Below are 16481 nucleotides of genomic sequence, written 5' to 3' on the forward strand. Positions count from 1 at the left end.
GACGCAGGTTGTGAGACTAGAGGGGAGAATGCAGAGAAGAGGAGGAAGCCGAGGTCGAAGAAAAGCAAAGAGTCGGAAAAAAGTAGAAGAAAGTGAACGAAAGTGACAGCGGAAGAGTGACCGCAACGGCGCTTTGTTCCCTGTACACACAGCGGTTGCCGAGAAGCGCCGTTGCAAAAAATCGGGAAGGCGGCCTGCAAAGCCTCGAACATCTGAGAGAGCGCAGCGCTGCACATTCCCAGGTGTACATACAGCTCCACAGACGCCTCTCTGTCAAGCTCAAAGCCCCCGTTTAATCTTGACGGTTTCTGCCTCCCGTGCGTCTCCTCGCAACAGCGAACAGACCCTTTAGCGGAGAACGGAGGAAGCTAAAGCTGCCATAGTTCTCGCATTTCCACCTTCTGACCGCCGTCTTCGACAGAAAAAGGAGGTCGGTAGTATGGTCAGGGCGGATGCGTGTGCATGTGTGTGCCGGAGTGTGGAGACGTAGGGACGCAGTCTCTGCTGTTTCTCTTTCCTGCGGTCCGCTGTTTCTGACGCCCTGCCCTCGTTTGGTCGGAATCAAAACCGTCTGCTCGCGAAACGAAACTGAAGAAACACACAAGACAGCTGCAGAAAAGAGAGCCAATGTGTTGGGGGGTAGTCAGGAGCTCGCAGGACCCGGAAAAGCTGTCCCAGAGGGCATGAGTGAGAGGGGAGAATTGCGCTTAGGAAAACAGGAAGTTTCTCCGTTTCAGGCTTTGCTCAAGACGCCGCAGAAACTTTGCCTTTTCGAAGTGCGAAACAGAGGAGGAAGAGGAAGCGAGGGACGCAGTGTGTCTTCCCGGCCGGCTACTCGCTGCGCGCCACCCCCTCCCTACGTGAAAATCGTGCTTAAAGCAAAGATGCCCGAAAGCCTGCGGGTGGCATAAACTGGCAATGCGGGTGCTGCGAAACGCCTCGCAGCGTCGTTTGCCTTTTCCAGAACCTTCTGATCTCGACGGAGTCCTACCGACTTTTACTACCATGTTCTTTCAACTTGCTCCAGCAAAGCGACTCCCATGGACGCCCATGCCTCTGTCGAATTACCGTGTCAACGGACATATATACCCTACACAGCACAGAGGCATTTATGCTTTTCTTTCCAAACGCAATCTTGAAAAAGCGATTCAAAGCGACGCACATCCCCGTCCTTTTGTCGAGAGAGAGAGGTGCCCCGTCGAAAAAAAATATGCACGGAATCAAAACGTTCTCTCTGCCTCTCATTTCGAGGCTTCCCGGAAACTTCGGAGCTGCCACCATCTGCGTGGAGAGAGACACACATGCACGCACTAACATAGATATATATGTATATATATATATATATATGTATTTGATGCGCAGATAGATATATACAACAAATACATCGATGTACTTGGACTCTTGTAGTAGAGTAGCGATAAAACGTACGTATCACTGTACGTGTTAAATTTTGGTGTAAACCGTACCGCTGCGCATGGTACGAGCGCCAAAAGAGACAGCAAGATGAAGAGAGGTCGCAGGCGCGACTACACAGACATAACGATTTGTATGGCGAGCACATGTCTTCCAAACGGATGAGTCAGGAGCGGAGACACGGGAAGGCAGCAGAAGGCGTCTCTTTCTCTCCCTCTGGGATCCGAGGGATGCCTTCTTTTTTGACAGAAGACACTGCTCCCAGGAAAAGAATCACGACGAAAGTTGCCCTCCTCTTCTTCCATCGAAGCGAAACCCCAGCAATAAAATGTCATGGCAACACCTCCGTGAGGCGAAAGGTCTTTTCTCCGGAGGCTTCTGCTGTGGAGTACAACGAGCACCTTTTTCCGCTTGGACTTTCTAAAGTGGGGAATTCTCACTTCTCGATATTCTCTCGAACAGCTACGAGACCCTTTTCTCGCCACCCTCGAGCCACAACTGCGAAAGCGTCGGCTGAGATCATCCCAAAGGTTGCCCCCAACTCTTTAAACCCATTGACGAAGTTTCTCCAAAGACAAAACACACACTTCACCACGCCTCTACACACATCTCTACGTCGAAACAGTTTTGGAGAAGAGTTTTCATACAGGTATGCGTAGATCTACTTGCGAGTGTGACCTATTTCATGGTGATACATACATTCTTCCCATCATTTTATATATATATATATATATATATATGTATACATATATATATGTATATGTATATGTATATATACGTATATATACGTATTTATATTTTTGTGTACAGGAATCTACATGTCATTATACAGATGCGTGGCGCGTCCTTCGTGAAGAGGAATATGTGAGAAAAGGTTTCCTTCTACTCGCTACTTGCACCTGGAGTCTGCGGGAGGTGAGATCTGCTCTGGCATCTGTCTTCTCTGGATGCCTTTCTCTTTCTCTGAATCTGTTTAAGGCGTCCTTTAGCGCGAGTGTCTTCGGACCCGAGCTGAGTCCACCCGAGAGGAGACAGACGCAACGCTCTCCCTTCAGCATGTCTCGGAGGGGAGCTTTTACTCCTCCCCTGGCCTGATGTTGCAGAAAGGCGCGTCTCGTGGCTGCGATTTTTTCCAGCGTTTCCTCGTTGGCAAGAGGCCCCGTCTGTTTGTGAACGAAAAGAAAAGGAGTTGTCTCTCACAGTCCACTGTGCTCTCCACGTCTGACTTTTCCCTCCGAACACGCCACACCTTTCTTTGCGTCGCGGCGAGACCGGGACACCGAGAGACTCTGGACAAAGAGTTGAACAAGGAGAAAGCGAAAAACGAAGAGTTTAGCAGATCGCAGTGGCCGCCGCAGAGATCTTGGGCCACAGCTCAGCACACTCCTTTCCAACGGGACCAGTGACAGCAGATCCCTTCATTTCTCCCTTGTTGTTTGCGACAACGCCCGCGTTGTCCTCGAAGTAAATGAAGTAGCCTTCCGCGCGACGCCACGCTCTCCTCTGTCGGACGATAATCGCCATGTGAACTTTCTTCCTCAAGTCGGGCTTCCCCTTCTTGACTGTGGCCAGCACCAAGTCGCCGAGCGAGCAAGCGGGGAGGCGGTTCAGGCAGCTGCCCCAGCCCTGAGAAAATTCAACGGAGACGCGAAACGCACACACGCGCGCAAATCAGATCTCCGGTGCGACCCGACCCTGCGACGAGAAAAGTTACAGCGGGTCTCATGCTGAAAAACGTAAAAACGAGCTGTAGACAGAGCTGCACACAGCCAGACGAGGTGTCTCTACAGTTGCGCAAGTGGAGCACTCGGGGGAAGATCATCAGGCTTATGGAGAAAAAGCTGCCACGGAGCAAAGAAAACAGAGAAGAGATCGACTGGGAGAACGGTGCCGATGCTCCAGCGCTGAGTTAAAAGAACGCGAACCGGAGCCTCCGTGGAAACACCCGCGGGGGCAGCAGTCGAAGCGCGTACCTTGACGGCAATGATGTACAGGTTCTTGGCGCCACTGTTGTCGCAGCAGTTGATCAGGGCGCCGACGGGGAGACCTGTGAAACGCACATACAAACACATCGACCACCGGCGCGTTCCCGTTGATTTTTGCCTGCGAGAGGTCGCGGTTGCATGCCGAAGGCGAGAGGCACACGCGATTCGTGAAAACGAGGGAAAACAGAAAATGCAGGAGACTGAAAATGCCTCCCATCCCCCACACAGAGAGAAGGTGCAGATAGCGCCACGCAGCGCGCCATGCTTCGCGCAGAAAGCCGCGGTTCACAGACTTGAGGCAACAGACCAGCTCCTGTGTACAGACAGGCAGCCGGAAGAAGCTGGAGCTTCTCCCCACCAAGCGATACGCGAGCGCGAAGTTACGCTGCAGAGGATCTCAAGAGATGCACAGACACAACCACAGCGCGAAGACGACGGGCGCGATTGTGGCGAGTGAATTTTGACAGACTGAAACAGAGACAAGACACACAAGGCTCCGGGTAAAGAGAGGCAACTCGTCTCAGTCGTGATTCTTCAAGAAACCCCAAAAGAGACCTACCGAGGGTCACCCTCATCTTGCTGCCACCGACACCTCCTCTGCCTGCAGAAACAAAGAAAAACAAAGAGACTCGCTCGATGGCCGCACGCTCCGAAAATGCACAGCAGCACAACTCCGCAGAAGACATGACGCTTGTTTGCATGCGACACCCCTCTGACGGCCTGCAGGACCGGGCTTCGTGTGAGAGCAGCTCGAATAGATTGCGCGAGTAACAGGTAGCTTCGGAACTCTCTGAGAACCCAGAAAAGGTGATAGGCGAAGACCTGCAGGAGAGGGCGCCACAAAAGTCTTGCGACTCGCTACTCTACGTGCGGCAGGCCGTTTTCCCCCTTTTCGGAGTGTTTTCTGGACGAACAACATCCAAAAATAGTTCCCATATTTCTCTGGAGTTCTTCTAAATCATGCTCTCATTCTTGCCCCCCTCCCGGCTTTTCTGCCCGGCAAGCCCCGCGAGCGCATGCTTCACCACACGGAGCAGCCCGAGAGTCCACTGGCGGCAAGAACGGAGGGAAAACAGTTCCCATCCCACCGGAAAATGCACTTCTACAGTTCACCGTGGTCTAGCATGCAAGGAAGAGATGACAACGTTGCCTCCAAAGAGAGAAAGCGGCAGAATGCGGATTCCCCCGTTCACCCTCGCAAAATCTCAGGGTCTGGGAGGCCACAAAAGGGGAGAGACACCGACGCCCGAACACGGGCGAAAAACGCGGGATTCTCAACGGAAAGTGCGACAACCGGGTTGGTGGAGACAAAGAAATCGCCGAAAGTCCACTTCATCTGGTAGAAAGCAAGCAAAACCCGCGGAAACCGCGGTGGAAATCGCGTTCGGATCGCTCTTTTCGTTCCCCACAAAAACGCGGGCGCAGACGTACCTCTCTTCATCTTGTTGCAGGAAAGAAAAAGAAAGGCCGACGAAGAAAAACGGAGATACGGAAGAAAACGAACCAAACTCCGAAAGTAGTGAGGGGAAACGAACTACGAATTGACACGCGGCGTGGCCTATCCCCCACAGAAAAGAACGAAAACACGCAGAAAAGAAGGCGCTCTCGACCACACCGCATGCTTTCACCAGGCGGGAGACACGTCGGCTTATACTCGGAGGAAACCGCGGAGGCGCCGCGGCACACACAACTGGAGAGGGGGAACCCGCGAATTAAACGTTCCCGCTTTTCGCACAAGGTCTCATTCTGGGATATACTTGGCAGTGGTCAACACAAAGTACGCGAGAAACGGCTTTGGTGAAAGAAAAGGGGGCAATTCGCATCTTCAGGAACCTAACGAGACAATCGGTGTATCCACTTCTTGGCTGGGCGGTGCTCCTGCCCAGCCAGTAGAGCGGGTTCTTCGTCTCTCACGGCTGCCTCTTCGTTTCCCTGAACCGGTTTCGCTGGGTCTTTGACCACTCAAATAGTGAAATGAGCACCGGGGGAGAGCATTCGCGGCACAAACGAAGTTCCAAAGTGTATGGAAAGACGCAGGGGCGGGTCGTGGCGTTTCGGATTCGCGACCATAAAGTAAAGGAAGGCAGGACCGGAATGGGCAGAGGCCAACGTTTTTACTGCAACGTCAACAGAGCCGCGTGTGACAGCAGGGTGAAGCAGCGCAGGCGACCTAGAATTAAATGTCGTACAGTATCACAAGTACAGTTGCCCGCAAACAGGTGTGTCGGGCAGAATAGATTTCCTTCCGAGAAAAGATAAGTCTACTCGAGTTTTCAGTAGAATGTTTTGCACCCGTTTCGCAATTGTCGTGAAGTACAGTGTGGTGTAGGCTGGCGAGGAGGTCTGCCGCGGGGAATGAAGTGCTTTGAACACGACAGCCACGAGCTTGTTCTTGAGTTTGCTTTCGCATATAGCTACACGTGCACTTGTGGTCAAGGAAACAGGAATGGAATGCGGCTGACGGTTCAGAGGGAATCCTCCAACCACAACAAATCCGAGTTGTGGGTAGCCCGGAACCGTGTGCTAAGTTTGAGTTACGAATGACAGTGAACCCAGGATCCTTCTGGTTCAACTTGGGCAGCTATTCGAGGGAGGTTATGGATTTAGCACTTTCACTAAAGGCCCGTCATGTTGGCAGTTGACACACACAGGGTGTTAGCTACCGATGATAACGGAGGTGTACGCGTCATGGTTCTGTCAGGAAGATGTGAATCGGTCCCAGATAAGTGACGTGTGAATAGTCCTGCCGACACAGTCAAACGAAGAAAGAAAGGTCCATCACAACCGTACGAAAGGCGACCTCGCGCTACCCCCGGGCTTGTCAGGATGAATCGGCACTTAAAAGGCAAAGGGTGGCCTCTCTGTCGCTGAGCCTGTTGAACTCTCCAGTGCTCCCACCGCCTCTTTCACTTCATTGAAAGAACCACAGCCGAAGAATGTCGAAAAACGATATGCGGGGAAACTGAAATTCGGGGCACAGTTCTTGCCGGAGCGGCGACTAACGGCGTGACAGAGATGTCAAGATCTGCAGCGAGGGAACTCTCGTGTTTGGGAAAGTGGTAAAACGGCATGTGTGAAGAAGAGCAGAAGTTTCGGCTCCGTCATCACACTGCTGAGGAGAGCAGACGCATGCTGTGAAAAAGGAACGCCCCCCCCGAGACTAATCACCGCAGAGCCATCTGTGGGTTGTCCGAGCCGTCAGTTTCTGGTCGCTGTAAATAAGAGCCGCCAACGCATACACGATAAAACGCAGAGTCTGACACGTTCTCTCTCTCCCACGAGTTAAAATCGATACGTTGAACTGCTGGGTTAGATGCTGAATTCTTTGGATACCGGACCGAGGTTTGTGTTTCGAGAAGCCTCGTAGTTCGGATGCTGATACCGTTGAGGAAGTTGGGAACCGCACACGGCCAAGCATTCGTTTCGTACGTTCCTGTGTCTACGGTCGCGAACGGGATTAATCTAAGCGTTCTGCTATGGAAGCAAGTGCTATGCTTTTGGATCTCGCAAACGAATGGGGGATGTCAGAGCGTGTGGAATGTGCTCAGAGCGCAGCTCCTCGGCTGAGATGCGCGATATTGAAGGTATGTCATGGTTGCGAACCGATCTAAATAACTATCCAGAGACTTCTCAGCGTCCATGTGGGGACTCTTCCACTTAATGAATGTCTGCTTTGTGCTTCGGTCTTCCCCGAGGTTAACTCCGGGTTCCCCAACATGGACCCCTCCGCCAAACCTGCGTAGACACACCACAGGTCACGCTTGAATTCTTCAGATGACGAATGGAGTATCTTTTAGATAGCTGCGACAAGCGGATTTCAGGAGATCTTTGGTTAGATCTTTGATTCTTGTCGAGGCTCTCACGGCTTCCCTGTTGATTTCTCCGAACTCGCGCGTGGCGAAGAGGCACTTTCACGGTACAGATCTTGAGTTCGGTCTCTCCCGTGAGTTGCCCTTTGCACTGAGCAGATATGCGTTTGCAAGTTTTGCAGAAGTGTCTCCACTTTGTTAATGGACGTTCTTCCGGCGTATCTCTCGCTACAAAGTATGACGAGGGGTACACTTCCACCCCTGCTGCACTCTGTACGTGCGATGGACGACCTGGCCAGAAATCCCTGTTCCGTCAGCTCATTAATGCTTCCTTTCGCAAGACGGAGCGTTCCCAGTCTCCAACACTCTCAAAACTTGAAGATTAACTTTCAAGGTGAGAAAAGTAGAGGATGTCTTCCGCGCAACGCGGGAGTTTCCGCGGCGCTGCGCCGTAACGTCGGGTGTCGGGTACCAGCACGGGTTCTCTGGACCGTACACCCAGGTTTCGCAGTTTTTACTGTGAAAACCTTCTTAGTAAATGCGGGAATCGTCTCAGCCACCGTTTCGAGTGTCCTCTTTCTGCGCAGACTCCGTTCCGTTGCAGCTGTCGCCGCGAAAGCTTCGAATCGTTGCCACACTTTCGAGCATCGAGACGGCGGTGTCTTCTGGCTGGGAGTTGCGTCCAGCGCGCGTCGTTCCTTTGTAGCGACCCCGAGGCGCGCTTCAGGGGTCTCGCCGTTTCCCAGTCCGGCGTTTCTGTTTTCTTTGTCAATCTCGAGTCGGCAGCATCTCGCGAGCACAGCTTCTGCTTGTTTGTCGCGCGAACTTGGTCGTTCTGCAACTGACTAGCCTCGTCGTCGCTGCGCACTTTTGGCCGCTTGTGGTAATGGCTGGCGGAGGAGCGCCATGTCTTCAAGTTTTTCGAGTGGTTGTGGCCCTTTTTCCTGCGTCCTTTTTCGACGTTGAATCGCCGCGCGCCGTTTCTGTCTCTTTCTCGCCTTCTGTCCCTGTCGCAGGGAACCTAGCCTCCGTGTTCCGCGCGCCCTTCTCGACGTCCGAGAGCTGTTGACTCAGACACGCGCAGAGGTCGCGGCCTGCGGTGCATCGACTGTGTGTATGTCGTCCCGCGCTGGCGGCGCAACGGCAGACAACACAACTGTCACTTTCTTTTGTTTTCTGTGTATGACTTATACTGGCTAGAACCGGACACTTGAGAGCCTCGCGTTCCTCGCAGAAAGCGGCTGCGCTGACGCGCGCGCCTTCTCTGTGGCCGCAACAGCAGCCTGGGCTGTGCCTTCTGTCATCCTCGCTTGGGTTTGCCGTGAGTAGTCCTTCGACGTTCTTCGCGACTAGGAATGGACGCGACAGGGATCTTTCTGACGCCGGGTTGTGTCTGAGCAGACACTCTTTTCGGCGCGTAGGCGCCGACAAATTGCCTGCACGGTGTGTCCGTCGTCGCTCGGCTGCGTTCTTCATGGTTCTTCGCCGTTCTTTTCTCGAATCTGCCGCTTCCCTTCTGGTCTTCTCTCTCCCGTTCTCTTCTCCGACATCTTTCCTTCGTTGTTCGCTCAAAACCTCGACGCCCTGCGTGTACAACGCTTCCTCGGGTGTCTCGCGCGTTCTTCCCGCCGGTCGACTCGACGCAACTCTCCCTTTTTCCGGTTCGATGCTGTTTTTTCAGGGTGTCCGTGACCTGAAAGAGAGTTCGCTGCAACCGCTCCGAGTCGTTTCCCCTGCAGTCGGAACCCTCGCTGGGTTTACTCCGTAAATCCCTCGTCCGTAACGTGTTTCCGCACCAAAGCAGAGACCGCCAGGAACACTATGGAGGACTGGAAGGAGCAGTTTCGAGTCGTGCCGCGTCTCTTCCGAGACAAGTGGGCGGCGGGGCTGCTCGACTACGTCGTTCGAAGTCCAGGCCTTCTCATCTCTTTTCTTGTGCTCGCAGTCGGCCAGCTTTTCCTCACTTTCTTTTTCCTGCAGCTCTTCCGCGCGCCCCTGCTGTTCACCTGGTGGCAGCAGACTTCGTCGTTGCTCTGCGCGTTCGTTCTCGGCGAGTTTGGCGCGTCCTTCCACGATTTCCGGTACTTTCCGCGTCTCCAGTTGCCGAGCACCCAGTCCTTTCTTGACTTCCTGCCCTGCTCGCTGTCTTACTGCCTGTTTATGCTCTTCTCCAACGTCCTCATTTCCCATATCCCGAATCCACTGTACCTCCCGGTCGTCTCTGCGGTTGCCGTCGGTCTCACGCAGGTCTTTCACTTCTTTGGCTGCTCCACGGCGCCTGAACCGACCCCTCTGCGTGCTCTCTCGGTGAGTCTTCTTGTCTTCCCCGCTTTGATCTGCTGCGTCGTCTCGGGCTCTCAGTTTTTCCTCTTCGCGCTGCTCTCCACTGCCGCCACCGTTCTCTTTCGCGCATGCTTCTTGCCCAAGGCTCTGCATGCAGCGAGCGGCCGCGGAGCCGAGTTGAACCTTTGCCAGAACCTGACGGGGGCGCTGCTTCTCTCTCTCCCGGCACTTCTTGTCTCCGACTGCCCCCCTACACTCACGTTCTCGCCCTTCTCCCTCGACCTCCGGAACTGGCAAGTCGGCGGCTGCTGGGTCGCGGTGGCAGTTCTGCCATTTTTTCGGAACGTCATAGGAAACCGTCTGATGCGGGATGGCGGCGCGGATGTCTGGAGAGCTGCGGAGATCCTCGCGCTCCTTCTTGCGAGCTTCGTCGCCGCCCTGTTCCTCCCTGCCAGCCTCGCGTTCTGCGCGACCTACGCGATGGTTCTCGCTGGCCGCCTTCTCGGGTGTCTGGACAGCCTGGCGGCTGACGAGAAGCGAGGACACCTGCGGCGCGCGTTGATCCGTGAGGCTCCGGACTCCGAAGACGAGAACAGTTGCTCAGACGAGCCTGTGCTGTTTGTGTATTCCGACGGCCCGGCTACTTCCTTCGCGCAGGGTTCGCCGTCGGATCTGTGGCCCGACGACGAAGACAAGGAAGTTTTCGCCGAGCGCCGCGCTCAGCTCATCGACATTGTCCACGCCTACGTAACGCGAGTGCACCACGAGGACGTCGACATGATCGACGAGATGGGCGGCGTTCGGGCAATCGCCAGCGCGCTCGGCTCGGACCTTGCGGACGGTTTGCCGATTCTGAAGCGACACGACTCTTCCCTCCGCGCCTCCTCCTTCGACGGTGCAGCCGCCATTCGCGAAAGCTCTCAGGGATTTGAAACAGTCGTGGTGAGGACGCTTGGAAGTCTCCAGACGGGGGATGCGGCGACGGGGGTCACGCTAGGGCGCTCGGAGACTCGAGAGGCGCCGCAGCGCCCCAGATGTCTCCAGACCCGGCCAGCAGGCAGCGACGCAGATCCCCTGACGGGTTTGGCGAGTCAGGAGTCGTGGATTACTCGGCTCTTGAGGCGCAGCATAGGAAGCGAGCAGGGTGGGGACTTGGTGCAGACTCAGCAGCGGCGATTCGGTGTCAATCGAATCCCGCATCGACCGCTGACTTCCTTTTGGACGTTGTTGATCGAAGCCGCGAGCGACGCGACCCTCCGAGTGCTCATGCTCTGTGGGTTGCTCTCCGTCGTTCTCGCGCTGCTCTTCTCGAAGGAGCCGGAGGTGGAGATTCTCGAAGGCATCGCAATTTGGGTCGCCGTGCTGGTCGTCGTCGTCGTGACGGCGGGGAACGACTGGATGAAGGAGCAGCAATTCGCGAAGCTCTCCGTCGTGAAGGACGACAAAAGGTGCACAGTCGTTCGCAGCGGCCACAAGGAGCAGATCTCCGTGTTCCAACTCGTTGTCGGCGACGTTCTACACCTCGAGGCTGGCGACGAAGTCCCTGCAGATGCCCTCGTCGTCCAGGGTCGAGACTTGACTGTCGACGAGAGCTCGCTTACTGGCGAAAGCGATATGATTCGAAAGGCGCCTTTCCAGCAGTGTCTCAACGAAGCGCTTTCGCGAGAGACCGCCTTCAGCAGTGCCCTCGACAGCGCGGAGAACCTGCCTGCGCCTGGCTCTTCCGTCGACCACCGTCGTCGCTCGAGGGGTTCCTTTGGAGCTCCAAGTTCCGGAGCCCCGCTGCAGGCGCAAACGTGCACAACTTCCAGCGCCTGCGCAGACACTTTGAAGAGCGAAGGCGGCGTCTGCAGGCAACTCGAGTTGGCGCGCCACCACGAAGTTGCCTCGCCTGTGCTTCTCTCAGGGACGACGGTGAGCACAGGGAGCGGTACGGCGCTCGTCGTCGCAGTCGGCCGGTACTCGCAGGTCGGCCAGATGTTTCAGAAGCTTGCGTACGACGCAGAACCAACGCCTCTGCAGAGGAAGCTGAACGCGTTGGCCGAGGACATCGGAACGTTCGGTTTGATCAGCGCGGTGGTCGCCTTCTTCGTGCTCCTTCTCGAGTTTTGGGTCATGTACTTTCTCCAGGATCCGTCGAAGCGGGAGTCCGCCGTCGACGTCGTTCACGACCATGTCGAGTTCTTCGTCACAGCGATCACGATGCTCGTCGTGGCTGTGCCAGAGGGTCTGCCTCTCGCTGTCACGATTTCGCTAGCCTACTCGATTGGACAGATGCTCAGAGACCAGAACTACGTCCGGCGCCTCGCTGCCTGCGAAATCATGGGCGGCGCAAACGAGATCTGCAGCGACAAGACCGGCACACTCACGAAAAACCAAATGACTGTCACACAGTTTTGGGATGGCGAGAAGACGTTCTGCATTCCTTCGTCTCGTGGTGAGCAGACTCCAGGAGCCGATCCTCTGTCGATGGCGGCGGAAGGCGAAGACGTCGCTGACGACATGTCTCTGCATGCACAAGACGCCAGCCGGCGCGGATACATTCCCCTGTCCGCGCACTCCACGGCGGCCTCTTCTGCTTCGCCGCACTTTGCGAAGTCGAGCTGTGGGGGCGCTGCTGTCTCCGAGGGCCTCGCCGAGTTGCAGGAGAAGAACTTCAAATGGGAGGTTCTTATGCAGGCGATTGCGTTGAACAGCACGGCGTTCCTGGAGACAGAGGAAGTCGTTGTGGCTCAAGGGACAGGCGAAGAGACGCGTTTCACGCAAGTCAAACATGTAGGTTCCCCGACAGAGTGTGCTCTTCTCGCCTTCCAAGATGAGCACTGTGGCGGGGACTACGCGTCGACTCGTCGGCTGTATTTGGGCGAGGACGAAGTCGAGCTGATTGCCCGCGAGGACTTCTCCAGCGACAGAAAGATGATGACGTCCGTCGTGCGTATCCTCAAAAACTCAGGAGACTCCACAGGAGAAACGTCGCCTGCCTCGCCCGGCCTTCTCCGGGTCTTCGTCAAGGGTGCCGGCGAACGCGTTCTCGCGCAGTGTTCCTCTGTATTGGTTGCAGACCAAGTCATCCCGCTCACCCCGGAGAGAAAGGCAGAAGTCGAGAAGACGGTCGTCGACGCGATGGCTGCCGAGGCGCTGCGCACGATCTGCCTCGCGTACAGAGACATCGACCCGGAGAGAGAACCTGACTGGCGGGAGCGCTGCGCCGCCCCACACCAGATGTTCATGAAGGGAGAGACGCAGCTGACGTGTCTGGGGATCGCCGGAATCGAAGATCCGGTACGCGACGAAGTCCCAGGAGCGGTCGCGCAGTGTCAACGCGCAGGCATCAAGGTCCGAATGGTGACGGGAGACAACATCATTACGGCCAAGGCGATTGCGAAGAGGTGCGAGATCTTCCACGAGGAGTCTGGGGGACTCGCGATGCTCGGCCCGGACTTCACGCGAGCAATTGGCGGAGTCGTCTGCCAGACTTGTCAGACCGAAGTGTGTGCATGCGCAACGGACGCGAAGACGGCGGAGGAGCAGAACAAGCCTCTGCGAGTCGACGTCGTTCGAGACCTCGACGCCTTCGACAAGATCTGGACGCGTCTCGAGGTCCTCGCCAGGTCGCAGCCGAGCGACAAGTATGCGCTTGTCACTGCGCTCAAGCAGAAGGGTCGCGTTGTGGCTGTGACTGGCGACGGGACGAACGACGCGCCTGCGCTCAAGAAGGCCGACGTCGGCTTCGCCATGGGCTTGTCTGGCAAAGAAGTCGCGAAGCAAGCTGCAGACATCGTCATGCTCGATGACAACTTCACCTGCATCGTCAAAGCCGTGAAGTGGGGTAGAAACGTCTACGACAACATTCGCCGCTTCCTCCAGTTCCAGTTGACTGTGAACGTAGTCGCCGTGGCGCTGACTGTCGTCTGTACGGCGGTCCAGCGCGAGGCGCCTCTCTCAGCTGTCCAGATGCTCTGGGTGAACCTGATCATGGACTCCTTCGCCTCTCTCGCCCTGGCGACGGAAAGTCCCACCGATGACCTGCTGAACCGGAAGCCTCAAGGCAGAGACAGCTACTTGATCTCGCGCTCCATGCTCACCAGCATCGTCGCCGCGTCGATCTACCAGCTCACAGTGATGATTGGACTGATCTTCTTCGGCGAACGCTTCCTCCCGGAAACCAAGTGGACCTTCCTTTCAGACGAAGATCGACGAAACCTTGGCTTCTGCGAATTCTCCGACTGCGACTTCGGCATGTGTAGGCCACTGGCGGAACACGAGGGAGCGGGGGGGGAGCTCGGGCATGCGACGCGAGAGGCTCCGCGGGATTCGAGACAGGCACAGAGAACAAGACAGAGAAGCTCTGTGCGACACAGACCGAGTGCGATGCTTCGCCGTGACGCATGCAAGTCTCGTCACTGGTTTGTTTGCGGGTTCTCTTCGTTTTTTTTTGCGTGGAAACATCGTTTTTTCTCCTTCAGTGACTTCTTGCCTTCTGCGTCAAGTCTTCGTCTTCGCTCCTCGCCTTCGTGACAAAGACTTCTGCGTCCCTTTTGTCTCCCCTTTCCTTGTGCTCGATCTTCAGATACGGGGACTCGAATGCTGTCGGGTCGCCGCTACAAGCTGTTCTCGACTGAGGACGACTACAAGCTGGAGTGGCTGAGAGAAGTTGGGCCTTCTCGCCACGGGACCTTCGTCTTCAATACGTTTGTGTTTATGCAAATCTTCAACACGATCAACGCGCGAGATGTCGACGACACACAAATCGAGAAAAGCACGAGTCTCTCCGCTGCCATCCTCGGCATGGTGCGAAACCCCCTTGGCCTGGGCATCTGGGTCCTCATTGTCTTGGGCCAGGTTCTCATGACAGAATGCGGCGGCCGCCTTCTCGGCTGTCACCAAGAGGTCAGTCGCTTCACAGAAATCAAAGCGTGCAGAGAAAAATCGAGAAATGCATGTCGAAACGATCCCCTGGTTCCCCCCTCTCTCACCTGTAAATTTCCGGAAAGACAGGCATCGCAAAAATCTGTCTTGCCTCCGTATAGCGTGGGTTGACGTCTTTTTGGAATCGGGAAGCGACCAGGGATCTGTGGGGTCCCCTGTGATTTTATCAGTCTGGCGTTCTCTTCTTACCTTGTAGCTCCGTTTCTCGCCGTTCTTTGTGGAGCTCTCGAACGCGTATCTGTCTCCCCATGTTTCTCCTTCACTCTACACAACTCGATGCTCTCCAATCTGTTTTCTCTCCTCCTCTTCTCCTCTCCTCTGCGTTCCCCGTCTCCATCTCCTCGCCCAGACCGTGTTTCGCTTTCTAGGAAAGACGTTTCATTTCCTCTTCTGCCTGCGCCTTTGTCTTTTCCCCCTTTCTCCTTTTTTCTTCTTGCTTCAGGGACTGAACAGAGAACAGTGGATGTTGAGTCTGCTGCTCGGACTGGGCGGACTGTTGTGGGGGCGCCTGCCTCGTGTGTTTCCTTCGCTGTACAAGCTGGCGCCGGAATTCGGCAGTCGCGAGGAGACGCTCGAGGAGACTCACAGCCTCGCGTTGGAACTGCGAGGACGGACGCCCGAAAGAATGAACGAGCGACTCGGCCTCGCGAGTTACACGTTCGCTAAGAAGTATGCCAAAAAAGCGAGACTGATGACTCTCAGTCGCCTCCGGACGCGACGCCTGGAGGGCGGGAGAGACGGCAGAGGCCGCGGCGTTTCTTCGTTCGCCGGAATCCGCAATCGAGGAGCCTCCAGAGGAGACGCTCGCGTTGCGCCGAGACAGAACAAAGCCTGTTCCCCTCCACTCAGTGACGCCAGGGAGGAGGCATGCATAGAAATGCAATGATTCCAACTCAGAGAGAAGAGAGCAGGAAGGGGAGGGAAGAGAGCACAGAGAGAGAGAGTCAGACGAATAGTTCTGTGACTGGTGTAGCCAGAGATAAAGGCATGAAGGGGGGCGACACAAAGAGGCGGAAACCAGAGGAGGTTCTGTTGGGAGCGCAGCCTCAGGAGCTCGAGGCAGTTGCGAGTCTCTTCTGAGTCGAGGAGACCCGCGAGACGACATCCACTGCGAAAAAAGCAGAGAACCGAGCATGGATGCAATAAGACGCGAAGATAAGAAACTCAGAGATGCACACGAAAGAAACGTCTGAGGGAAAACACGCGCGAAAGGGGACAGAGGCGAGAACGCGACAAGGGGAACGGAAGAGTTTTGAGAACAGGGGCGCGCGAGGGAGAAAGATTGGGATTTCTCTCTTTCACCGATTGCAAAGGGCTGTGTTTGCCCCTCTCGTGATCGACTGGAATTCTTCCTAAGTTTCTAGCTCACATATATATATATATATATATATATATATATATATATGCGAATTTTCACATGTGCATACTTAAGCCTTCTTCACTCTCTTCATACCTGTAGGTCTTCATGTATGTGCCTTGGGGTCTCTGCATGAAATGGAAACAAATACCCATCCATATATGTATGCGTTTATATCTATACGAGTAAACATACATATATTTATAGTTTTAGTAAATACAAAACTAGACCTACACACACATGTATATACTTTATATATATATATATATTCTTGAGGGTGGGATGGCATGTTGTGTGAGGGGAGAAAGAAGTCTTATCGGTGACAGTAGGATGCGCGTCCGTAGATGAGAACTTGCTGTTCCCCATTTCATGGATTTATCTTCCGTTGTCTTCTTTCTTCTATGAATGCGTGTGAGTCCTGACAAATAGGATAAACGTGGGGGCACCCCAGAGTGTCTGACCAACGCAATGCAAGCTTGTCGAGTCTGCATGCAGTCCAACTCTCCAAGTTCTTTGAAAATATGTAAAGAAAAACCCACCGATTTATTTGAAATCCAGCTTCAGTCACAAATACAGATGCTCCTATACATATATATATATATATATCTTAGAGTTTCATATGGACACATGTATACATTTGTGAATGTAACTGTAGAGGTCCAGCACCGCGACGCACGAATAAATATGCAAATGCATATTATATGA

At 54.8% G+C, this 16481-nt stretch overlaps 3 protein-coding genes across 3 annotated transcripts; 1 reads left to right on the top strand and 2 right to left on the bottom strand.

The window, feature by feature from the left end:
- Positions 1-292: 292 nt before the first annotated feature.
- On the bottom strand, positions 293-1007 carry TGME49_312075 (hypothetical protein; the record flags this gene model as incomplete). The annotated part of the gene is made up of 2 exons (XM_018782696.1): positions 293-588; positions 992-1007. 2 exons carry the CDS (start codon positions 1005-1007, stop codon positions 293-295), a joined length of 312 nt encoding a protein of 103 aa, XP_018635497.1.
- A 1495-nt stretch (positions 1008-2502) lies between these two features.
- On the bottom strand, positions 2503-4968 carry RPL23 (ribosomal protein RPL23). The gene is made up of 4 exons (XM_002364390.2): positions 4830-4968; positions 3958-3999; positions 3387-3460; positions 2503-3039 (listed from the first exon to the last, which is right to left on the bottom strand). Exons 1-4 carry the CDS (start codon positions 4837-4839, stop codon positions 2746-2748), a joined length of 420 nt encoding a protein of 139 aa, XP_002364431.1. The 5' UTR covers positions 4840-4968; the 3' UTR covers positions 2503-2745.
- Positions 4969-7977: 3009 nt separating this feature from the next.
- Positions 7978-16285, top strand: PMCAA1 (plasma membrane-type Ca(2+)-ATPase A1 PMCAA1). Its single transcript, XM_002364391.2, has 3 exons — positions 7978-13733; positions 14061-14380; positions 14862-16285. Exons 1-3 carry the CDS (start codon positions 9029-9031, stop codon positions 15303-15305), a joined length of 5469 nt encoding a protein of 1822 aa, XP_002364432.1. The 5' UTR covers positions 7978-9028; the 3' UTR covers positions 15306-16285.
- The last annotated feature ends 196 nt before the right edge of the window (positions 16286-16481 follow it).

The sequence above is a fragment of the Toxoplasma gondii genome, chromosome XI (assembly GCF_000006565.2).
Source record: "Toxoplasma gondii ME49 chromosome XI, whole genome shotgun sequence".
In the NCBI taxonomy this organism is placed as follows: Eukaryota; Apicomplexa; class Conoidasida; order Eucoccidiorida; family Sarcocystidae; genus Toxoplasma; species Toxoplasma gondii.